This window comes from Triturus cristatus, chromosome 6, assembly GCF_964204655.1.
Source record: "Triturus cristatus chromosome 6, aTriCri1.1, whole genome shotgun sequence".
In the NCBI taxonomy this organism is placed as follows: Eukaryota; Metazoa; Chordata; class Amphibia; order Caudata; family Salamandridae; genus Triturus; species Triturus cristatus.
The window spans coordinates 38555555-38581549 of NC_140589.1; the positions used below are offsets into that span (position 1 = coordinate 38555555).

General features: G+C 49.0%; 1 protein-coding gene across 1 annotated transcript in view; it reads left to right on the top strand.

Moving 5' to 3' along the window:
- Positions 1-25995, top strand: part of LOC146813711 (solute carrier family 22 member 7-like) — a 238364-nt gene that overhangs the window by 119526 nt on the left and 92843 nt on the right. The window contains exons 6-7 of the mRNA XM_085609490.1: positions 6642-6751; positions 6840-7054. Of these exons, the coding sequence (XP_085465616.1) occupies positions 6642-6751; positions 6840-7054 (325 nt within the window). The remainder of the gene's footprint in view (positions 1-6641; positions 6752-6839; positions 7055-25995) is intronic.

The following is a 25995-nucleotide window of genomic DNA, read 5'->3' on the forward strand; positions in this document are numbered from 1 at the left end:
ACATCTGGCGGGCTCTCTGAACGCCAGAGCAGACGAACTCAGCCGCCGGTGCATGATGGATCACGAATGGCGTCTGAACTCCGAAGTGGCGCAAGGTCTCTTTCAGCAGTGGGGAGAGCCTTGGTTAGATCTATTCGCCACCGAAGAGAACGCGCAATGTCAGCAGTTCTGCGCGTTGGAATTTCCAAGGCGGCACTCGCTCGGCGACGCTTTTCGTCACGAGTGGAGTTGCGGTCTGTTGTACGCCTTTCCACCTATACCACTTCTGCCCAGAGTGCTGAAGAAGATCAGGCACGACCGGGCCCAAGTCATCTTGGTGGCTCCGGGTTGGGCACGAAGGTACTGGTATCCCGAGCTACTCAGTATGTTGACCGATCCCCCGATACGTCTGCCCCTTCGGGAGGATCTTCTGTCGCAGCAGCAGGGGACGGTCCTCCACCCGAACCTGTCCAGCCTCCACCTCCATGCGTGGAGATTGAGCGGCGGCAGTTGATGCCATTTGACTTGCCTCCTGAAGTCTGTGATATCATTCTGGCAGCCAGGCGTCCCTCCACAAAGTCGGTATACGCCTGCCGGTGGAACAAATTTGTGGCATGGTGCACAGCAAAGGCTGTGGATCCCCTTTCCGCCCCTCTTTCTGAGGTTCTCCTCTTTCTTCTTTCTCTGGCCCGGCAGGGCTCTGCCCTGGGCACCTTGAAAGGTTATCTTGCTGCCATCTCCGCCTTCTTGCGGCTTCCTGATCAGCCTTCTCTTTTCAAGTCCCCTGTGGTTACACGCTTTCTCAAAGGCATTACACACACGTTCCCTCCTGTCCCTTTTGTAATGCCTCAGTGGGACTTGAATCTGGTCTTGACATTCTTGATGTGCGCTCCCTTCGAGCCTCTTCACAATTGTCCTCTTCGTCTTCTGACTCTTAAGACTGCTTTTCTGGTAGCCATCACCTCGGCTAGACGGGTGAGTGTGCTCCAGGCTTTATCTTCAAAGCCTCCCTTTCTGTCTGTTCATCCGGACAAGGTTGTCCTTCGGCCTCGTCCCTCCTTTCTTCCGAAAGTGGTGACTCCATTTCATCTTGGGCAGTCTGTCACCTTGCCCACCTTCTTTCCGCCTCCGCATCCTTCCAAAGAGGAAGAGAGGCTCCACCGTCTGGACCCAAAACGTGCGCTCTCCTTTTATCTGGACCGCACGAAACAGTTCCGGGTGGACGACCAGCTTTTTGTTGGGTACGTGGCGCTAAGAAGGGGAAAGCTGTACACAAACGGACCATCTCTCGGTGGGTCGTTTTGTGTATCAAGATTTGCTATTCCTTGGCTAAAAAGGACCCTCCTGTTGGGCTGCGCGCCCATTCTACTCGGGCCACGGCGGCTACTACTGCCTTGGGACGGGGAGTCCCTTTGCAGGACATCTGTCAGGCGGCTACGTGGGCTTCGCTACACACGTTTGCCAGGCATTATTGCCTTGACAGCCAAGTCCGGAGAGATGGCTTCTTTGGCCGTTCTGTCCTCCAGGACTTTCTGGTGTGATCTTGGTTCGCAGACCCACCACCGGGGATGGTATTGCTTGGGTATCTATTCTAAGGTGAGGAATCTAACTAACGTGTTTCTTTCAGATGAACAAGTTACTTACCTTCGGTAACGATGTATCTGTAAGAAACATTAGTTAGTTAGATTCCTCACCGACCCACCCATCCTCCCCGTTCTGCGAACTGACATCTAGGGTTAAGGTTATCCTTTTCAGGCCCCTAGATTTTATTTTTGGCACCAGTGTCGGTCTTTGCATGGCTCTGCGTTCCTGGCGCGGAAGGCTATGTACAAGAACTGACGTCAGCGCGCGAGGGCGGCGTCTAAGTACTCCGACGACGTCATACCGGCGCACGACGGCGACGACGGACGCGGAGCCGCAGACGACGCCTAGCGACGCGCAAGGGGTATTGCTGACGAAAAATCTTCCGGATCCAGTCTGACGCCTGGGGATATTCTAAGGTGAGGAATCTAACTAACTAATGTTTCTTACAGATACATCGTTACCGAAGGTAAGTACCTTGTTCTTAGGACCTAGATTCCATAGGATAACTGTTTTTTGTTTCGCCAATAACTTTTGTGGCGTTTAACGAATATTCACGAACCTTTCAAAACTAGTTTGACACTCAATTCTGCTGCTGTTTGGAAAATTTTAGGGTGATTTGTCAAGCAAGGGCCGAGAAAAGGGGAGGTCCCAAAATGCGTTTTCCCCATGCAATTTCCTATAGGGATTTTGAACACAACTACAGCCCGAACCGCTGAATGGAATTACATCAAAATTGGCAGGTAGCTAGATCTTGGTCCAGAAAGATCTCTTTTAGTAATTTAATTTGTTGTATATCCGTTCAGTAGTTTTGGAGTTATTAAAGAAAAAAGATTTATGTATATCTAGAGACTCAGAGGTTCTGTGGATTCAACAGATCTAATGCTGAGATCTGATTAGTTGCCACTACTTCAACCAGGGAGTGGTGCGTCATCTTGGGATTCAGGACTCGGCTCGAGTCCCGTAAAAAACACAAGGGGACAGGGTAGGAATACCCTGACCCCCTATGCCTGGTGGTGGGGTCCCACAGCGACCTTGCCTGGGGTCAAAAATATATATAAATATTTGAAAGTTTGCTACAACTTTTAAGAGAATACGCAGCAAAATAAAAAATAAAAAAACAAGAGCAGTCTCCCGCACTGGTTTTATTTTTAGCCCTGGGTGGGCCTTGCCCTGTGGGGAATTGAACTTATTGTATTACTGAGGAGGGTGGCACACTTGGCCCCCTCCTGGGCTGATTTTGGCCCTTGAGACCACATGCCACAGCCAATTCAGAAAAAGGTGAGGGGGTCACGCCACCCCCCTCTCAGGCTGGTTTGGGCCCAGGGGACCTCGGCTGCTTTTGGCTTTTGTGGTTGCTCTCCTGGGCTGATTTCAACCAGGGACCCCATCCCCAGGGGCCCGGCCACTTTTGAAAACAGGGAGGGAGGCTTCACACCCCCTCTCTGGTCCACTTGGCCCCAGGGACCTCATGCCCCAAGGCCCGCCATTCATTCAATAGTGAGGTGGCCACGCAGCCCTCTGCCTAGAGCCATTAATTCGTACTGGGGTCCCTATCCCCCAGGGCCGGCTCCAGCTATCTCCTGGAGTGCCCACCCGAGGACAAATTGGTTTACCTGTCAAATTGGTGTTGACTGTGAAATCTGTATTTGCTCTTTCAAAGCTCTCGCCAAACGATGGCAAACACTATGTCTGCTCCTAGAGGGCAGGAGCATGAAAATGCTACCACGCATTGGGAGCAGATTTTTCATCTGTTTCCCTGCCTGCACTGAAGTGGGCAGGTAAACAGATTAAAATAATGCTCTTGCTTGCAGGGAGCACAATTGTTAGCTGTTCCCTGCGGGTGGGAGCAGTGCCAGCTCTAGCTGGAGGCGGGAAGCCAGCTGGGACCACCGAGGATTTGCGGCTCTCCCCATGACCCCCAACAACTATATAGTGGGTGCCCGGGTGGGTTCCAGGGTGCCCGGGGTGGGTTCCAGGGCACCCACCCTTTATTGGCTGGTTTTCAGGAAATGGGGTCCCCTGGGCCAATATTGGCCAAGGGAGGATGCCGGGTGCCCCCGCCTCCTTAGGTACTTTGCTGGGGAATGGGGTCCCTGGGGCTGAAATCCGTCTGGGGAGGTAGGCCATGTGCTCCCCATTAGTAATTTTCTGGGCCCTGGGGAATGGGGTCCCAAGAGCCGATATTGGCCCTGTTATGGGGGCTTTGTACCACCCCCCTTTATAACATGGCTGGCCTTAGAAGAAGGGGTCTCTGGTGCCAAAATTGGCCCAGGGTCGTGGGCTACGTCCCCCCTCCCCATTGACAATTTTCCGGGTCCCGAGAGATGGGTCCCTAGGGTCAAAATCAGTAATGGGTTGGGAGCTGCGTGCGAGGGGGGCCATGTAGATGTTGAAGAGAGCGGGGCTCAGGGAGGAAATCTGGGGCACTCCCCAGCTGATCTCTGTAGATTCTGAGAGGAGCGGGGGTAGTCCTGACTCACTGTGTCCTGCTGGTGAGGAAGGAGTGGATCTAGACCAGTGCTTGTTGTGAATGCCGGCGTCATGGAGTCTGGTGAATAGGGTGCATTGGGAGACGGTGTCAAAAGCGGCCAAGAGCTCCAGTAGGATGAGGGCTGCAGTCTCGCCTCGGTTGAGGAGGGAGCGGATGTCATCAGTGGCAACGAAGAGTGCAGCGAGGAGTGTGGTCTCCGTGCTGTGGTTGCTTCGGAAGCCGGATTGGGAGGAATCTAGAAAGTGGTTTACTTCGATGAACTCAGAGAATTGGGGGCTGATGCATATATACTACTAACACATCCATTCACTCACCGACACAGCCAATCACACACTCAGTCCCCCATTTAGCCCCTCACAGACACACTCACTAACCCATACAGCCGCTGACTCACCCACTCACTCATCCATATAAGCAGTCACACACCCCTCATATACCCACACAGACACTCATACACCCATACAGGTACTCATACAACCAATCAATCACCATACAGTCACTCACGTACCCACTCACCAACCCATATATTCACTTAGACACCAACTGACAGACTGATACAGGCATTCACACAACCTAGTCACTCACTCATACATTTACTGAGACACTTAATCTCTCACTTATACAGTAAGTCAGGCACCCACTGAATCATCTGTACAGGAACTCATTCACCCACGTATTCAAAAATACACCTTGGTAAATAATATTTAACACGCATAAACTTTTAAAAAATACTCACAGCCACTGTATGATGTCATCAGTGATGTCATTTGAGATGTCATAACGTGCATATTATGACTCACAGCACTGGGAGGCCTTCGGGTAGCTAGGTGCTTTATAAACTCATATAATCTAGTAATCTAGTATATGTGTACACACACACACGCACACACACACACTCACAGATTGAGAAACCCAAAAGTTATGTTTAGTTTTGCTTATGAAACCTGGGTTCACTTTCTTATAATACCTTACCATATACTTTAAAAAAAGAAAAACTTCTACCATTCACTAAAAATGCACAGTTGAAGTGAAGTTATGATTACAGAACAAAACATAAAAACCACTGAAATTCAGCAGTTGTGGATTGGTAGAGTAACCATAACTTGTGTGCCCCGCCACGCACTGCTCATGACCCCACATAGGATATCACTCACAACATATTAAATCACATTAATGATGACCTCACTGACTACATCATTCATGATACTGCTGTTAACATTACTTTGTGAAACCTAAAAATTCGAAAAATAAAACATATGAAAAAAGAGGCCTATGACCGTATGCAGCATTGCATGACTGCTTGAAGAGGGCTGGGTACAGGGATTGCCCATAGGCCCAACCCTTTGGCCAACACCCACTGTGCACAGCTCTGTGCAGTGGGGGAAGCTTGATGAAAGAGGAGGCGCACTCAAGGAGAGGGAAGCTGTATATTTAGGCAGCCACAGGGCCGGGGTCACTTACTTAACCCAAGGGCTTGACCAAACCTAACGTTCAAGTTAGTGTTACGGTCTTAACGTGTCTTTGAACTAGTATTTTTCTGGAATCATTACAGATAGCAAAGTGGATATAAAATCAGGATGATAGACAACAGGCAACGCAGCACAATCCCAGTGGAACTGAAGAAAAGAACTCTGTAACCCACTGGACTGAAAACGTGTTGACACAGCCCAAGGGTAGGGCATAAGCTGGGAAACAGGGCAGGGGCACCTCAGATAACCTCATCAAAGCTTCTGTCCATAGTCTGGTTTTGTTTCTGGGTTCTTGCCAGCTCCTGGAGGGCTTGGCCCATTAAGGTGCCCTACACGCTAAGACTGTACAGATCTTCCAGGGTAGCCAGTTTTTCTCCATGCTGTCTCCTGTCCAGTGAGGATAAGGAGGGTTCTCCATAGCATGGGGCTTGTCCCCAGTCCTTTGGAAAGGCAGCAATCAACAAGGTCATATCTCTGCAAATCTCACTCAGCACTGGTATGCAAAGGTGCCTGGAAGTTCATGATAGTAAAAATCCATGGCCCAGAGGGCTAGTAATTATCCTTCTTTGGAAGCCCAAGCAGGAAGTCTGAAACAAATAACATATTGCTGTTGTCAAACTTGGAATCTTCCTCCTGTGAAGAGTAGGTTAACCTCTGCCAGCTGTTTTGCTTTAAGTGCAAATAAACACTGGTGGTAGCACTAGAAATTGACCAGGATGTATCAGGAGCTGATCACACTCACTGGAAACTGCAAATTATCCAAGAACTATTGTCTAGTATATGTAGTTATAAATAAGTGGAGAAGATAGTTGAAGCAGCAGTGATATGAAAACCCTGATAAAATCCTGGGAAAAAGACAAAACCTGTTGGTAACCTGTTGCAGTGAGTCTGGGTATGTGCGCTTTGGCTTCTCAAAAAGTTTTTTAAAATAGTTTGACTGTTAATGGATTACGGTATACCTGTGACATGCCCACCCTGCAGAGTAAGAAGCAGATTTAACCATTCGTCAGGCTGTAATCAGTGAACACAGAGCTGCAGATGCATTTCTACAGCCAGATCTAATTCCAACTAAGAACTAAACGTAGGTCTCTCTTCTTGTTAAACGTCTTTGCTCTCAGGTTCTCTGCAAGATCTCAGAAGATGAGAATACAGGAAAGAATTACTCGTTCATAGACTTGTTTAGGACTCCAGTACTGAGGAAGATCGCCATCTGTACAGGGTTTGTGTGGTAAGGACATGTTTTTAAAAAAGTGATCTTTCTTTGCTTATTGTTCCAGCAGCGTATTCCAGATGATTGCTCGTCATTTCTCTTGTAGGTTTGGCGTGCCATTCTCCTATTACGGAATCAGCCTTAACATTGCAGGCTTTGGGCTGAGCCTATATACAACCCAGTTCATCTATGGTGCCATTGAAATACCATCCAGACTGGGAATATACATCTTCCTGACCAGGGTTGGACGACGGCACGCTCAGGCCTGGACTCTGATGATTGCTGGATTCTTCATAGGAATAAATACCATCATCCCACCTTGTAAGTTTCTTTCAAGAGCCCACTTTTGATAAAGAATCCCTTTTTTCAATTATTTTTATGGACATTTATTAAGCAGTGTCAAATACATAACAATAAAGGAATCAGGAATTCCATGCAAATGCCAAGAGACCTCCACATTAATATAAATGGAATTTAGAAGACTAGTGGTGGCACAACAAACTCCTAGATAAGACTAGTCCTAGTTATTTTTTAAAATACTCTTGAATATTATGATGTCATCCTTCAATCTATGGAACAAATTCACCGTAGAGGACAAATTAAACAAAAATTCTGATTCCAAAACAACTCATCTATCTTAGATGAGTATTTTGAGGTTCCACAGAGTTACCTTCTTCTGTATCAACACTCTACAGTTTATCACTTATCTGATTGTGGTTTATTTCTATGACAGTGAGTTAAAACAATCGCACTTTGCAAAAGGACAATGAAACATAGAGTTAAAGAAATGTACCTACTTTATTTTCAGCTCCAGCAATCATCTGAATCCGTAACACCATGCATGGCATCGACCTTCCCTCCAGAGATAACCATGTTAGGAAAAAAGGCAACCCATGGTTAGGTTTCTTAGCCCAAGAGAATAGTAGGCGATTTACATCTACTCTAACAATGATAAAAGTAGGCACCACAGGTGTATTCTGTCATTCTTTCTTATGTTTGAAGGATGTATGTTTGAGCATTTTTACCAACCTGAGACTTACAGGTTATTACTCAAGGAACCTTAGCCACCACAATTTATAAGTTATACTTTCACATGCCAATAAGAACAAGTTGCTTTCCTTCGGTAACGCTTATCAGGAATAGCAACCACGACCTACTTTGGCTGCAGGCACCCTCTCTATGGTTCCCGTGGCCAAGAGAGCATGCACTTCTTGACAGAGCAAGGAGAGATGGTCCTCCGTCGGTAGTAGGTGGGGTGGCTAGAGCGGGTGCCACAAAGCGGAGTAGCCCCATTGGACCATCTTTAGTACCCAACGGTTTGAAGTCAGTAACCGCCAGTAGGGGAGGTGATGGCATATCCTGCATCCCAGTGGGTGCCCATGATGGTCTGAGGGTAGTCTAAAGAGGCTTAGAGGCAGGGGCTGCCCGGGGACCTGACCACTGGACGCCTGTCTCACGTGGACTGTGGGACCCGCACCCTCAGCCACAGAACGGCTGGGAAGCCTGCTGCCATGGTGCCTGGGAGGGTATGGGCATGGCTGAAGACCTCTTCTGCAGTCACAAAAGGGGCAGAGGCAGATTGGAGTTGACAAGGTGCCATAGACAAGCCCAAGGACCTGGTCATAGCTCTGCTGTCCTTGAAACGCTCTAGGGTTGAGTCCGCCATGTCTCCAAATAGACGAAAGCTATCACAGGGCATATCTATGAGGGACACCTGGACATCCCCTGAAAAAGCAGATGTTATCAGCCAGATATGGCGCCAACAGGCCACAAACAATGAAATTGCTCTGTATAGAAAGTCAGTAGCGTGAAGTCCACATCTGATGGAGAACTTTGCTGGATCTCTCCCATCTGCAACTGCCTGAGAGAGTATGGCCCGGGCCTTCTCCAGGACCACAGGCAGACGTTGTGCAACCAAATCTCATAGTGAATGAGAGTAATGTCCCAATTGGCATGCTGTGTTTACTGACTGCAGTGCCAGGCTGGTGGAAGATAACATTCTCTCACCATTTATTTATTTACTTATTTATTTATTTAGCAATTTGTATAGCGCCTGGTGACCCGGAGGCATCCCCGCGCTGTTAATATTGAGTCCTGCTGAGGCGGAGAGAGGAGGGGGGTTTATTTAGGGAACAGAAGGGTTTTAAGTTTTTTCCTGAATGTCAGGTGGTTGGGTTCCAGTCTGAGGGAGCGTGGGAGAGAATTCCAACCCGTGGACGCTTTAACAGAGAAGCGTCGGCCTCCAGTGCGTGCTCTTTTGAATTTAGGGATGTTGGCCAGGTGCTCGTTCTCCGACCGTAGGGCCCTTGGTGCAATGTAGGGGGTGACCAGGCCCCTAAGGATCGCAGGTCCCGATCCGTTGATTAGTTTGTGGGCCGTGCACATGGCCTTAAACTCCACCCTTTGGCGGACTGGCAGCCAGTGTAGCGCCTTGATGGCGGGTTTAGCGGATACTCTAGGAGGTACGCTCATAATTAGGCGGGCTGCAGCGTTCTGGGTTCTTTGCAGTCTCGCTAAGGTGGCTTCCGGCGCACCTAGGTAGACCAAGTTGCTGTAATCTAGCCGTGACAATACGAGGCCCTGTACTATTAGTTTCCTGGACACGGGTGGTAGGAGGGGGAGAATTTTGCGAACAGTTCTCAGAAGCCCAAGACAGATTCCGGCGGTTTTAGCCGCTTGGGTCTTCATTGAAAGAGCGGGTTCTAGCCAGACTCCGAGGGTCTTGATTTCGTGTTTCGGGGAGGGGATTTCCCCGAACACGTCTGGCCAGATTGCCGGGGGGATGGTCGCCCATTGTTTGCCCATGAGCATCACCTCGGTTTTGGAACCATTGAGTTTTAATGACGATTCACACATCCACCCGTGAATTTCGGTGAGACAGTTTGGTAATTTGTCTGGGTGGTCGTCAAGTTGGGAGAGGGAGACGACCAATTGTGTGTCGTCAGCGTAACTCACGATTTTTATCCCGTATGGTGTTACCACATCTTCCAAGGGGGCCATGTACACGTTAAAAAGTGTGGGGCTCAGGGAGGAGCCCTGAGGAACCCCGCTGGTGAGTGGGAGTGTGGCCGAGTGGAATTCGCCATCCCAAACCTGGAACGTGCGTTCAGTGAGAAAGGACTCTATCCATTTGAGTGCCATCCCGGTGAGCCCTGCTGCGGCCAGTCGGTGAAGCAGGACACGGTGATTGACCGTGTCAAAGGCGGCACTCAGATCCAGGAGGATTACTGCCACTGATCCCCCTGCGTCTAGAATGCGCCTTGCTTCCTCGATGACGGCAAGCAGGGCGGTGTCTGTGCCGTGTCCTGGACGGAACCCGGTTTGGGATTGCCGCAGGATGTTATTAGTCTCGAGAAATCTGGAGAGTTGACTATTCACCAGTTTCTCGGTGATCTTGCTAATCCCCGGAAGGAGTGAGATGGGCCGGTAGTTTGCCATATCAGTAGGGTCGAGCTGAGGTTTTTTAAGGAGTGCCTTCACCACTGCCTTTTTCCAGCTGTGGGGGACTGATCCTTGAGCAAGTGAGCAGTTGATAAGCTCCGTGATTGTAGGGGTGATAGCGGGGGCCACGTTTTTGAGGAATCTCAGAGGTGCAGGGTCTAGAGGAGATCCACTTTTTATTTTATTCAATGTCGTTTCCACCTCGTTGGGTGTTATCGGCTTGAATGTCTCGAGTTGGGAACGTAATCCCGTCTCATAGGGGGGCTGGATAGTGTTTCTGCGGGACGGGGAGCTGGGGGGAGGGAGGGACGTGAGAATGCGGGCAATTTTGTTGTTGAAGTATGAGGCTAGGTCATTACTTCTATCTACCTGAGGGGTGGTGGGCGAGGAAGCGATGGGAACTTTCAGAAGCTCCTTCACAATGAGATAAGATTCCCTAGAGGAATTGGAAGATTCCTTTATCCGGGTGTCATAGTGAGAGGCTTTGGAGAGTTTGATTGCGGTTTTATAGGTTTTGACTGAGGAGTGGTATGCCTCTTTGCTGGCATTGTGCCAGTCTTTTCTCCAAAGCCGTTCAGCTCTTTTACAGTTTTTGCGGAGCAGGCGGAGTTCTGGGGTGTACCACGGAGCGGAGCCGACGTTGTTGGTCTTATCTTCGCGCATTCTGAGTGGGAGCACAGAATCAAGGGAGGTCGTGATCCAATTTCTGAAGTTGCTATCGGCGTTGTCCGGGATATAGTCGAGAGTCGGGGTAGTAGATGTCAGGATGTTGGCCCATTCTTCAATAGGTAGTTTGGACCAAGTCCTGCCTTTAGTGAAGGAGGGAGGTTTCTGAGGTTTCTTGAGGGGTCCTGGGAGTTGGAATAGGACCAAGAAGTGGTCCGTCCAGGGAAGGGGAATGGAGTCTATTTCTTGCATCGCGGGGGTGCTAGTGAACACTGGGTCCAGCAGGTGGCCTTTGATGTGGGTGGCTCCTGAGTTAATGAGACGGAGGTCCGAGACCGCAAGTTCGGAGATCAGGTCGGCTACTCCAGAATCTGCAGTGTCTTCAAAGTGGATGTTCAGGTCTCCCACTAAGATGAAGTTCGTGGCGGAGTGAGCCTGTGTTGCTACCATGTCTAGGAGGGCATTTGAAAAAGGGCCGGGGTGGCCTGGGGGACGGTAGATTAGAATCCCTGAAAGGGAGTTCATAGGGTCAAGTTTAATTGAGAATTGAAGACTTTCCGAGTCTGGGATTAGTGCATCGCTGGCGTTGCAGGTGAAGGAGTCACGGTAAATAATGGCGATGCCTCCCCCTCTGCCAAGTGGTCGAGGGAGGGATTGGATGAGGAATCCCTGAGGTGTGGCTGACACTGTGTCCGAGTCAGAGTGTGGGGTGAGCCACGTTTCCGTAAGGAATAGAATGTCAATCTCACGGTCTTCTATAAGGTGGTGGATTTGTGTCGCATGTTTAGGGAGAGAGCGACAGTTCAGTGAGGCAAGTTTGAGGGTAGCATGCTTCAGTACTCGTGTCGGGATTTGAAGCTGGGCTGGCTGGCAGTTCGTGCAGCTGATAAAGGGTCCATCCATATCATGGATATATCTGCATGAGGGGGCGGTGGAAGGTCTGAGGCTTAAAAGGTCACGGCGGGAATATGTGGTTTTGGCGGGGGCTCTGGCAGCCAGGGGGTCTGGCCCTAGGCCCGGTCGTGCGCGGACGGGCGCAGACGGGCTTGCCTTTGGCGCGCCTTCGGCGCGCTGACGGCGCGCCCGCTGCGCCCTTCCGCTGCGCGTCCGGTAGTTGCACATCTTAAATGTGTAGAAAAGGGCGGGTGGGCGTCGCCTTAAAGTGGGCGTGGCCTCTCTCCCTCGCCGAGAATGGCGGCCGAGAAGTTTGTAAGGTGCTTTGGCGTTGCAGCGAAGGGGTCGCTGTTTAGGTGATTCTGAGCCCGCTCCAGAAAGGTAAACGGGTGAGTGAGTTTTTTTAAAAAATACAGAGTATTTCGGCGAGTTTGTGGCATATATAACAATTTTAAAAAAATGAGTGGTTCGTCTCCCGGCTTCCGCCTCAGGAGCTTTCAGGTTCTAATATTTGTCGCGCTGAAGGCAGCGTTTAAATACCGTGGGCGGCGGGTGGGCGTCGCCTTAAAGTGGGCGTGGCCTCTCTCCCTCGCCGAGAATGGCGGCCGAGAAGTTTGTAAGGTGCTTTGGCGTTGCAGCGAAGGGGTCGCTGTTTAGGTGATTCTGAGCCCGCTCCAGAAAGGTAAACGGGTGAGTGAGTTTTTTTAAAAAATACAGAGTATTTCGGCGAGTTTGTGGCACATATAACAATTTTAAAAAAATGAGTGGTTCGTCTCCCGGCTTCCGCCTCAGGAGCTTTCAGGTTCTAATATTTGTCGCGCTGAAGGCAGCGTTTAAATACCGTGGGCGGCGGGTGGGCGTCGCCTTAAAGTGGGCGTGGCCTCTCTCCCTCGCCGAGAATGGCGGCCGAGAAGTTTGTAAGGTGCTTTGGCGTTGCAGCGAAGGGGTCGCTGTTTAGGTGATTCTGAGCCCGCTCCAGAAAGGTAAACGGGTGAGTGAGTTTTTTTAAAAAATACAGAGTATTTCGGCGAGTTTGTGGCACATATAACAATTTTAAAAAAATGAGTGGTTCGTCTCCCGGCTTCCGCCTCAGGAGCTTTCAGGTTCTAATATTTGTCGCGCTGAAGGCAGCGTTTAAATACCGTGGGCGGCGGGTGGGCGTCGCCTTAAAGTGGGCGTGGCCTCTCTCCCTCGCCGAGAATGGCGGCCGAGAAGTTTGTAAGGTGCTTTGGCGTTGCAGCGAAGGGGTCGCTGTTTAGGTGATTCTGAGCCCGCTCCAGAAAGGTAAACGGGTGAGTGAGTTTTTTTAAAAAATACAGAGTATTTCGGCGAGTTTGTGGCACATATAACAATTTTAAAAAAATGAGTGGTTCGTCTCCCGGCTTCCGCCTCAGGAGCTTTCAGGTTCTAATATTTGTCGCGCTGAAGGCAGCGTTTAAATACCGTGGGCGGCGGGTGGGCGTCGCCTTAAAGTGGGCGTGGCCTCTCTCCCTCGCCGAGAATGGCGGCCGAGAAGTTTGTAAGGTGCTTTGGCGTTGCAGCGAAGGGGTCGCTGTTTAGGTGATTCTGAGCCCGCTCCAGAAAGGTAAACGGGTGAGTGAGTTTTTTTAAAAAATACAGAGTATTTCGGCGAGTTTGTGGCACATATAACAATTTTAAAAAAATGAGTGGTTCGTCTCCCGGCTTCCGCCTCAGGAGCTTTCAGGTTCTAATATTTGTCGCGCTGAAGGCAGCGTTTAAATACCGTGGGCGGCGGGTGGGCGTCGCCTTAAAGTGGGCGTGGCCTCTCTCCCTCGCCGAGAATGGCGGCCGAGAAGTTTGTAAGGTGCTTTGGCGTTGCAGCGAAGGGGTCGCTGTTTAGGTGATTCTGAGCCCGCTCCAGAAAGGTAAACGGGTGAGTGAGTTTTTTTAAAAAATACAGAGTATTTCGGCGAGTTTGTGGCACATATAACAATTTTAAAAAATGAGTGGTTCGTCTCCCGGCTTCCGCCTCAGGAGCTTTCAGGTTCTAATATTTGTCGCGCTGAAGGCAGCGTTTAAATACCGTGGGCGGCGGGTGGGCGTCGCCTTAAAGTGGGCGTGGCCTCTCTCCCTCGCCGAGAATGGCGGCCGAGAAGTTTGTAAGGTGCTTTGGCGTTGCAGCGAAGGGGTCGCTGTTTAGGTGATTCTGAGCCCGCTCCAGAAAGGTAAACGGGTGAGTGAGTTTTTTTAAAAAATACAGAGTATTTCGGCGAGTTTGTGGCACATATAACAATTTTAAAAAAATGAGTGGTTCGTCTCCCGGCTTCCGCCTCAGGAGCTTTCAGGTTCTAATATTTGTCGCGCTGAAGGCAGCGTTTAAATACCGTGGGCGGCGGGTGGGCGTCGCCTTAAAGTGGGCGTGGCCTCTCTCCCTCGCCGAGAATGGCGGCCGAGAAGTTTGTAAGGTGCTTTGGCGTTGCAGCGAAGGGGTCGCTGTTTAGGTGATTCTGAGCCCGCTCCAGAAAGGTAAACGGGTGAGTGAGTTTTTTTAAAAAAAATACAGAGTATTTCGGCGAGTTTGTGGCACATATAACAATTTTAAAAAAATGAGTGGTTCGTCTCCCGGCTTCCGCCTCAGGAGCTTTCAGGTTCTAATATTTGTCGCGCTGAAGGCAGCGTTTAAATACCGTGGGCGGCGGGTGGGCGTCGCCTTAAAGTGGGCGTGGCCTCTCTCCCTCGCCGAGAATGGCGGCCGAGAAGTTTGTAAGGTGCTTTGGCGTTGCAGCGAAGGGGTCGCTGTTTAGGTGATTCTGAGCCCGCTCCAGAAAGGTAAACGGGTGAGTGAGTTTTTTTAAAAAAAATACAGAGTATTTCGGCGAGTTTGTGGCACATATAACAATTTTAAAAAAATGAGTGGTTCGTCTCCCGGCTTCCGCCTCAGGAGCTTTCAGGTTCTAATATTTGTCGCGCTGAAGGCAGCGTTTAAATACCGTGGGCGGCGGGTGGGCGTCGCCTTAAAGTGGGCGTGGCCTCTCTCCCTCGCCGAGAATGGCGGCCGAGAAGTTTGTAAGGTGCTTTGGCGTTGCAGCGAAGGGGTCGCTGTTTAGGTGATTCTGAGCCCGCTCCAGAAAGGTAAACGGGTGAGTGAGTTTTTTTAAAAAATACAGAGTATTTCGGCGAGTTTGTGGCACATATAACAATTTTAAAAAAATGAGTGGTTCGTCTCCCGGCTTCCGCCTCAGGAGCTTTCAGGTTCTAATATTTGTCGCGCTGAAGGCAGCGTTTAAATACCGTGGGCGGCGGGTGGGCGTCGCCTTAAAGTGGGCGTGGCCTCTCTCCCTCGCCGAGAATGGCGGCCATGATGTCCAGCCTCGTGGATTCCCTATTGGAAGAGTGGTAGGGAATGTGCCAGGGTGAATGCAGGGATGAGGAGGCTTGTACCTCCAAGTTCTCTGAAGTAGGGTCCTGGGTAAGGACACTGGGATCTCCAGGAGCAGGACAATGGTGGTGGGCAACCATCTAATTCACAGGAGCCCCTATGTAGGACTTGGACTAGGCCCCAAGTAGGATGCCCAGAAGGGATTCAATAAATGGGAGTAAGGGTTCTGAGTAGGAAACTCCTTGCTGAAGCACATCTGTCAAAATGTTAGTTTTGACTGCCGCTGCATGTAGGTAAAGGTCCAGGAATTTAGTCGCCCTGAGCACCACCTTAGCAGAAGAGGCTCCTTTCTCGGTAGCCACAGTAGAAGGGAAATCCAGGCAAGTGTCAGGTGAGGTGTCTAACCCACTGACCTCACCCAGGACCTCATACCACCCAGTTCCTCATACTTGTCATCTTCCCAACCGGCTCCTCTTGATAAGGGTCCCTAGACTCCTCCCAAACATCTCATGGATCAGGTGTGTCCATAAAACAAGGTTTGTAACGACCATGGAGGATGTCATCGGTCGGCGTCGGATGATGCCTATCCTGCCCTGTGGTGGGTATGATGATGGGGAGGGCACCCCTACTAGCATCAGCGCTGCAGCAGGCACAGAGGAAAGTATCGGTCTTGCCGCCGGGTCTACTCCAAATCCAGTGGGGAATCCTTAGGGCCAGACTGGTACAGAGGTTGAACCTGCCAGCATGGTTCCAGTGAAGGCCCGTCCCGCGCCTGTGGGACCCAAAGGCACTCCAAAGGTGCAAGCGGCCAGAAATGAGCCCATGGTCTCATAAAATTCCTTTAGCTGGATATGGATTGCTCCAAGAAGCACGTAGCAGACCCAGATTTAGACCCCACCAACTCACGGGTCAGGAATGCCGATGCTCCCTCTTTTCATTGGATGACTTCAACGGATGCTTGGGAGTCAAATAATGTTTGGACTTCTTCAACTTCTTGTGCTTGTGGGAATTACCTGACTTCTCTGATGACTTTGAGTGTGACGTGGAACATCGGGAAGAGCTTCCCGAATGGTCCAGGGACCTCCTACGCAAACAGGACCTCCAGCATGGTAGAATCAACCAATGTCAGGCGGTGCGGAGCTTTAGAAATCACCCCCTCTGCACCTTCGGGTGCATGGTATGGCAGTCCTCACACACCTTGGAGAAGTGTGCGGGCTCCAGGCTCCACAAACACACTAAGGAGGGGTCTGGCACCAACATTTGCCTGTGACGGGCTCTAGGTGGTTTAAAACCAGCCGGCTTCTTGGGTGACATCCTCACACCAGGAGGTGCAATCTCAGAAACAAAGGTTGGCAAAAAGTTAAAATATGACTAGGAGTCCTAACTTTACTACTCCTAAACTGAGAAAAATTCTTACTTTAAGACTTTCGGTATTCACAAAAGGCATTTAGGAGTCCTAAAGTTAGGACTACTAACTTCTGTGAATACCGAAATGAGTAAGTGCCTTCTGTGAATACCAAAATGAGTAAGTGCCTTCTGTGAATACCAAAATGGTAGTAAGTTTAGGATTTTTTCTTAAGTTAGTTCTGTGAATCGGGCCCCATGTTCTTCCACAATAAAACATGAGACAGAAGACAGAAGTCACAAGTCACAAGTGAAATGAAGAAAAAATGATGTTCCCAACAACAAATAAAGGTTTGCACAATTCTTCTTGTGAGTTATTCAAAATATTAATATCCCTAGCACTAGTATCTCCTGTCCTGAAAAACATATTCAATCTATCTAACCCAGCGTGTTTCTGCCCAGTTTGTTTGTAGTCAAAACCCTCAAACTCCTCGGCTGGGGCTCAACAGCAGCAAGATTTTGTCAAATCCAAAATCACATTTCAAATTTATTGTTTCAGCTGATAGCCTTACAACATCAAATGTAATTAAAAATGAAATATAAATATATTAGAACTAGCAGCTTTAGTGATAAAATCTTAGCACAAGGAGTCTTGCTATAACCTGGTTGGATATTGATTTAATTAAATTTCAACGCAGGACAGCTCCTCTATTTTGGGATAGAATTTGGAGTCTCTTACTCATCTACTTGCTGCAGGATTATCATCAAAGTGGATACCTAAGTAATTACCTTTGTTGACACGCTCCAGATTTTCCTCCCCAACATAAAACATTCACAGTAGTGAGGTTTTAAAATTCAGAACCATGAACTTAGTTTTTCCCACGATGCTGGTTAGTTTTTTGGCTTCGCAATACAGTAGCAGCTGCTACTGGACTTGGGTGATGGGGCCGGGGCGGGGGTGGGCAGTTGGGGCAAAAACACCTTTTATAAAAACAACTTACCTGTAACGCCCGGCCGACAGCCACTTCTCCTCCATCCTCTTCTTCCTGCTCCAGTCCTGCAGCAAGAAACAGGATGGAGCAGGAAGCACCCGGCTCCCTATACCCAATCACAAAGCTGCAATGCAGCATTGTGATTGGTCTGAGCGCCGTGGATCGGGGGCCTGCGCATGTTCTCCATGCAGGCTGTAATTCAGCTTGCATGGAGAATATGGGAAGTGCGTGTGACTGTTTTGGGCGGCCCGAGAGGGCAGACCAAACAGTCATGTGCATTTAGGAGTGGGAAAACCACTCCTTCCATGATCGTCTGTCCTTGGAGCAGCTCCGCCCACCCAGAAAGCTGCTGCAGCAGGAGGAAACATAAAATGATAATAACAAGAGTTATGATCATTTTATGTTTCCTGCTGCGGAGCAGTGGGGCGATGCTCCTCCACCTGGCGAAGGAATCGCCACTGTCGCAATATCGTTCCAAGCCACGTGTTAGGCGATGAATGGCTAGGTCTGTTTGAGCCCTCATTACAGCCTGGTTGGCACATAGAAGCTTTTTCTCCTAACGTGTCATTGCTTGGTCTATGGTACCAGTTCACTGTCTAAAGCCAGCTTGTAGCTCAGAAATTATCAAGTTGTTGTCGCCCAGGTTCGAATGCGATTCAAGATTGAGTTTTCCATAGGTTTTACTGGAACCATTGAGAAATTGGTTGCTAGTTCATTGAATTGATTTGAGACCCTTTTTAGGTCTCAGCCAGAAGGTGTATGTGCTGTCTTGATGAGACATGTTGTTTACAATTCAATGGGCTTCAGCACGCCCATAGGCTTCCATTTGTTGGCTCCATTGTCTCTATGGTATGCTTCATTCCAGTTCATCCATAGCGTGAATGCGTCATGCCCCTTCCTGTGTTTGGCCCTTCTCCAGAGCATGGACCATGGGCTTGTGTCCATGCACTGCTTCCGTTCTAAGGGCTACTTCTTTTTTTTGTCTTTGAGCACTCCACATGAGTGCATGTGTTTATACTAGCTCGGTTTCCTCCCACCCGCCCCCAACCCTGTTGCTTCTTTTCCTTCGCACATCAGCTTTTTTTATTCACCTCCTCACCCACCCTTGTGCTGTTTCTGTACCATTTTGTAACACGTTTTCCTCTTGAAGAACCAGAACCTTTTGGGCCTGGCGGCGCAGGGTACGCCCAAAGTCTCCGGAGTTCTCCTGCTTAGCTACACAGAGACACGGGACACTCTGTCGGCGTTAGAAGATCAGATTTATTTAGCTGCAGCTAGTACAGTTATCCTAGAAGTACACAAAGTAGGTTCTCAGGAGACTGCCACTTCACTCTGTGGCGCACAGCGTTAAATACCATATAATGTTCGTGTTTATTAACCAAAAGCACTCCCAGAACACACAAGAAAGAGCCAATAAGAAAAGTTAGAAAACAAGATAGAACCAATAGGAAAGGTTTGAAAACAAAAGTGTCAGATGACTCGAAGAGACCTCTCCTCCAACTATGTTTGTCAACCCTCCCTCAAGCTAATTCATTAACAGATTCATAACTAACTTGCAGGTGGCGAGATACGTTTGTGTGTGTTGGAGGACAGTTGTGAAACGAGAGAATGCTAGCAAAAGACAGTGAAGGGCAGTCGATAAGATAAGGTTAGGAAAGAATAGTGTGAAGCAACAGATAGTTGAGACGGGGATTAGAAAAGCCAGACAGGGATTAGTGTACTCGGCTAGGTCTAACACCAGCTTTGCAAATAGAGGCAGAAGGCGTATTTCGACACCAGGCTGCAGAAAAAGCAGAATAGACTTTGTTCGCCGTGCTGCCTGAGTGATGGTAACATAAAATGGCGGCGGAGCACAAAATGGCGGGTCGCTTCGATCGCGATCAGAAATCGAAGTTCCTCAGACCCTCCTTTTGCCAGAACTCAGGCAAGATAGACTCATGCTAATCTGAGTCCACGTCAATAGCCATGAGGTCATCGAGCTGTTGCTGTAACATCATTCTTATGTTTTCTGTTACTTGTGGTTTGGGTTTTGGGATGCACATAGTAGCACAGAGGTCACAGATAGCGGGACCACAGTGCATACAAAGGCAACAGGAGAAAATAATGGTCAAAATTATACCAAGAAACGTCAATGCTTTCCAACCCCATTTGGACAGTAGTCCCCAAAACCACTCCGTAAAAGACCAATCTCCTTCGTCCTGATGAATAGACTCAGAGATTATGTGCAACTTGGAGATAGCTTGGTATATTGTCGGAGCGTCATTAGGTATGAAAATACAGCAACTTGACCCGATCAATTTGCATACTCCACCAGGGTCGGCAAGAACAAAATCTAAGGCAACTCAATTTTGTAATGTCATAAGACGATCCGCTTGTAGTTCTGCCGTGATGTTGCTTAACCCCTTCAGTGCCACGCCCTTTCCCCGCCCTGTGCCACTCATTGCATTAGCGGGCGGGGTTCATGACGAGCTGGACTCGTCATGGGCACAGCGCAACCGCGGCCCATGACGAGTCCAGCTCGTCATGGGCACAGAAGGGGTTAGGGCACCTACAGTGATGTCTATTGTAGTTTCTACGACACGGACCAGTTGCCTTATATTTCTGCTGTTAGCCATTGGACCCCAGAAGTGAAGAAATCCTTTAAGGAAATCTCCTCCCTCTTGTCCTGCTGTGTCCTTTGAATCAATAATCCCTCTGCCGTATCGGGTTCGATGATGATTTGCAGAAGCGGTGTAAGTGGGGGGAAGAAGAAAGGCTATATAACAAGTACCAGAGAAACCCGTTGGCAAGCAAGTATAAGCTCTATTATAGGAGATGAAATAGGTGCCTTGAGACGGCACTAGAGGAGGCGAGTTCTGAGAGGAATAAACGTACGTGTAGGAGCAGTTATTCCTTTGTATGGTGTTAGAAGAGCGATCGTTTATCTGTAAGCAGAAGTTGCCCTGATGTGGTATAGTCCAAATCGGCGAAGACTTTCCTTTCTTAACTTTGTCACTAAGACTAGACATATATTGAGTGACGTTCCAGTTAGTGTACGCTTTTCTTTCGTCAACGGAGATTTTACTATTTTCCATGATTTTAGCCATAGCTACCATACCCTTAATCAAAGAACTATGACTAAAATCCGGATCACTAACATGTGAACTAACGGATCGTCTGAATTTGCTTTGATAAGCATTAGAGAAAATGAAGACGTAAGCCCAAGCAGAACCTTCATAAGAGAACGGGAGAACTAAATATGGCATTCCTTTCTCTGTGGTGTGTGGCATAAGCCCACACACCCAACAGTCAGTTGTATTGACCACTAACTGATGCTGATGTAATAGCTGGATAAAGGAATTGTTATAGTATTCAGTTCTTCTAATGAGTTCATGTGGAGGAAGAGTATGAAAGAGATGTGGAGAGATAGTAGGAGAAGACAAAGAAGGAAAAGGGGAGATAACTTTTGGCTGCAAAGCATAAATAATCCAACCAACAAATGCCAAAACAATACACAATGATATAATAACACATAAAGTTATGCTGAAACGACTGTACATTATTTTACAGGATGCTTTCTTCATTTCATCTTTTCTTTTTTGCCTAGTGTAGTTTCCATCTTTCTAATGGATGCTCACGGAAATCTTCCTCAATCGCTAAATCACGATGTTCCACCGTCCTATGACACTGTAGGTCCTGCAGGCCTATTGCCACTACTCAGGTCGTGACTCAGACTCCTACCGTGACCCTGCAACCGGGACAGAATACTACACAAGAGAAAAAATCTTTTAAATGTTCTTTAGTCTAGGTCGTAAATCGTATCGTTCCTTCCCCGGAACACTCTGGTCTTGGAACAATGTTCGTCGTTTAGTCGTATCGAAGCGATGATGTGATGGAATTGCTTCCTGTAAAATGTCTTCGTCCTCTTTCTCAGACAGTGTCCCATTCAGGTGTGCATCGCTGAAGGGTACGAATCGTGGAACGCTTTCACTTTCACAGTCACTAACACCTCTGCGTACCCATTGATCGTAGGGCAAAGGCAAAGGCACTTTCTTACAATGCACACCGTGAATCCAATTTTTCTTTCCTTCGACTTTAACTGCTGTCCTTGTGGTGAGAAGGACCATTCGGGGCTCCCGCCATCTGGGTTCTGTTGGACTTGGCCCTTTTTCCCTCATTTTTTTCGTTTTTGTAGTGTTAAGGTGCAGGTGTTCCCTTCACCCAAGATGGCTGCCACAGGCCCCTGCTACTGCAGAGTGGCCTGTTTTTGTAGCACCCTAGCTGCCAGGAGCTGGCTGGGACCCACAACAATGTTGCGACACCAGCCCGCCTTTTTGTCCCATAGGTAGAGGGGGGAAGCTCCTGGAAGAAGCTGGAACCTTCTAGAAGGGAGGTGGGGTTTTACTTTTGCCACCTTGGCTAGAGGTCACCTGACCTAGGGCTACTTAAGAGTGGGAGGGAAACTTTTGTGGTGAGTTGGCCATTGGGGTGAAGCAGAGCTGGAAGAATCCACCAGGAGTGTAGGCGGTAGGGCCTAGCCAGGGACTTATGCCTCTGAGAGTGACAGGATTTAGGTACTGCCTCTTAAGTGAGTGAGGTGCCCTGTGAATCCCACTGATCTTGCCCAGTAGTAGGAGGACCCAGTGACTCTCTGCCAACCTGACTAGGAAGGACCGAGTCGCCCTCTCCATCCCTACCCCTGTAACAGAACCCCTTAAGGGCGCCAGATACATCTGCGCCAAAAGACTTCATCTGTCAACTGAGAACTGAAACCTAACTTTAAGAACTGAGACTGCATGACAAGAGCGAGCTGTAAGCCTTGAATGCCAGAGCTGAGACTGCGTGTCCAAGCTACCCTATTGAACGAAATACTAAGCCGATTGCCAAGTCACCGTGGATCGACCAGGTACTAGCGCTGTGACCCCCGCTCTCCCTGCCCTGGTCTGGGACCCCCGGCAGCGTGCTCCGCTGAGCACTTTACCCCCATCCTTAATTTGAGCCCCCCCCCTGCGACGATGAAGCCAGCGCGCTCACCGCCGCGGCCTGGAGGAGTGCCCTGCTGTGTCGCGAGGCCCAGGCGAAGTCCGGGGCCCCGTCGCTGCCGTCGCAGCCGTGTGAGGAGGTGCGCAAGGTCGGGCCGAGTTCCCCCAACGTCGTGAGGACGGACGCCTGCTGACGCCGAGACGGAGGTAAGCCCGGAGGCCGAGATCCCCCCTGGTGCACCCCCTGCTGGTCTGGAAACCACACCGCACTTGGCCCGGGTTGTCCCCTCCGTGGGAGTCCCCTCCCCTGCCTGCGCGACGGAGAGACCCCGCCGAGGGATCCTGTCCGTGTCCCCCCTTCTGTAATACTGAGCGCGGTGCTCTGGGAACTGCACCGGAGCATAGGGACCCGCTCCTCAAGTCCGGTCACCCTCCCCGCTGGAAGCCGCCCAAAGAACTGACTGACATTACCCTCGTGTGGCGCTTCACGCCACCGACCCTGCTTCCCCAGCCGGAGAGACCGGGACTGCGAGTAACCCACTGTGTTATATGCTCTGCTCGAAAGTAAATTACATGCCAAGGAATGCGAGTAGCGCACTGTGTTATATGCTCTGCTCGAAAGTAATTACCTGCCAAGGAATGCGAGTAGCGCACCGTGTTATATGCTCTGCTCGAAAGTAATTACCTGCCAGGGAATGCGAGTAGCGCACTGTGTTACATGCTCTGCTCGAAAGTAATTACATGCCCAGGAACGCGAGTAGCGCACTGTGTTATATGCTCTGCTCGACCGTAGTTACATGCCCAGGAATGCGAGTAGCGCATTGTGTTATATGCTCTGCTCGAAGGTAATGATATGCAACTGATTACGAGTAACGCGTTGTGATAACTGTTCTACGCAAACGTTTCCACATGCAACTGATTGCGCGTAGCGCTGTGTTTTATATGCCTTGCTTCACAGTACTAGGGGCCAGTGGTCACGAGGAGCGCTCAGTTCGACAGGCGCCATGTTGATGAACCCAATGTTCCCCCTTACAAGTATTACGCTGTGTTAGACGGCCTGTTCAGGGAAAGACTTTACATAAGCGCGCACAGCGCTAGAATCACCCGCACTTAGCCATCTGCAGTGGGTATATGAATGAGGTTAGGCACTGCATGTATATCGCCAAGATTACTGTATTTACTGATTGATGGTATTATGATGCATGTATCGCCTTGTTATTTCCTGAACTGCAACTGACCAGCTATACTTGGATAAACTTGAAGTATTTGCATAATTTAAACGGTGTGGCGTCACTTATTGTGTGTGTCCCTAGTCCATGAGGAGTGTGTGGTGTATGGTTGCTTAACACATAGCCCTCTGGTTGCCCGACCGGCTCGCGCCACGTTACCGCCCTTAGGGCCTGGTGACCCCAGGTTCCTACAGGTTCCAAATTGCTGGTCCTCTGGAAATTCTTCACACATATCCAGTCACCTGGACGGATGGAGTGACCTGGGTCTGTGGAAGCCTTCGGCAGAGCACTCTGAACCTGTTGATGGAGAACACGCAATTTAGTCGTAAGATCATGCAGATAGTCAATCAACATTGGATATGGCAAGTCTGAGTATTTCTTAAGGCGAGGGATTCCCCATACGTTAGCCGGACGACCAAACACCACTTCGTATGGGCTAAGTCCCAAACGAGAGTGTACTGCAGTTCTGGTGGATAGCAGAGCTAACGGCAAAGCATCAGGCCAATTGAGTCCTGTACTTGCTTGAACCTTTGCTAACTTTAACTTCAAGGTTCCGTCGTAACATTCTACTAAACCCGCTGACTGTGGATGATTTGCCACGTGGAACTTTTGCTTAATACCAAGACCTGCACAAACTTTCTGCATGACTTGGCCAACAAATTCGCTCCCATTGTCACTCCAGACAATGCGCGGCAAACCAAACCTGGGGAAGAATTCTTTTAGAAGGATTTTAGCTGTGGATAGGGCTGTGTTATCTTTTAGAGGGTATGCTTCTATCCATCTTGAAAAGGCGCATACTACCACCAGAACATACTTGAGGTTGTTGCATCGCTCCATATGAATATAATCGATTTGCAACACCTCAAATGGATATGTCGGAGGAGCAAGGTGACCCGCTGGAGTTGGGGTTCCCTTTCCCGGGTTGTACATTAAACAAACAATACAGTGCTTCACTACATTGTCTGCACATTTTGGGATACCTTCATTCTGCCACACTGGAGCCAGAAGTTTACAAATACCTTTTGCACTTAGGTGGGCTGGACCATGTGCCATAGTAACCACTGGGAGAACATAGGCATCTGGTAACAGCCAACGTTGATGTTCAGATAATTCAACCCAACAACCCATCTCATCTAACATTCCCGTACTTTCTTTCCACTTGCTTATCTCCCTCTCTGAAGCCTCTTTCTGAATCGCTTTTACACTTTCCACTGTATTCTCATACATTCCTCTCTCTCTGACCCAATTCGCAGGACCTGCCACATACATTCGACTTGTTGAATCTCTCGCTGTCTTCTTTGCTATTTCGTCTGCAAACGCATTTCCTCGACCAACATCATCCGTAATCTTTTTGTGTGCACTACACTTTACGATTGCTATTTGGGTGGGTAAGGCAAGTGATTTGAGGAGATCAGTCACTAACTGACCATGTTGTATTTTGGTGCCATGTGAAGTGAGAAAACCCCTTTCCTTCCAGAGACGCCCAAAGTTGAACGCTACACCAAAAGCGTATTGGCTGTCAGTGTATACGTTCACTCTTTTCCCTTTCGATAATACACAAGCTCTTGTTAATGCTATCAATTCTGCTGCTTGCGCTGAATTGTGTCTAATGCGTGCAGTTTCCACAACTGTATGTAAAGTAGTTACAGCATAGGCTGAAACTGTATCTCCATTAGGCATTTTAAAACAAGAACCATCTACCCATAGAGTTCCATCCGTATTCTCTAGTGGTGTGTCTCTCAGGTAAATTCTTCCCTTTGTCTCTTCCTCAGTGCGGAAGAAACAATCATGCTGTTCTTCAACATTTTCCTCATCTAGAAGGGGCAACAGAGTAGCTGGATTCAGGGTATTACATCGTTTGATGTGTACGTGACTAGCCAAAAGCGTCAGCTCGTATCCAGTTAGACGAGCACTCGTGAGATGCTGCGTTTTCGTTCTGTTTAGTAAAGTATCCACTGCATGTGGCACCATGACAATGAGAGTGTTATCCAACACCACTCCAGCAGACTGCCAAATAGAAATTGCTGCTGCTGATGTCGCTTTGAGACAACTAGGCAATGCCTTAGCTACAGGATCTAACGTAGCCGAAAAATAGGCACATGGCCGCTGTTTGTCTCCAAATTGTTGTGTTAAAACTGATAATGCACAACCTTCTCTCTCATGAACATAGAGCGTAAAAGGCTTAGTGTAATCTGGAGTGCCTAGTACAGGAGCAGAACACAGAGCGGTACGTAAGTCAGTGAAACTCTTTTGGCACTCATCAGTCCAAGGAAGGGGGTGAGACGCATCTTTTAAAGTGAGTGCTAACAAAGGTTTAGCAATTAGAGAGAAGTTAGGGATCCACTGTCTACAATAAGAAGTAATACCCAGAAAGGCACGTACTTCTCTTTGTGTG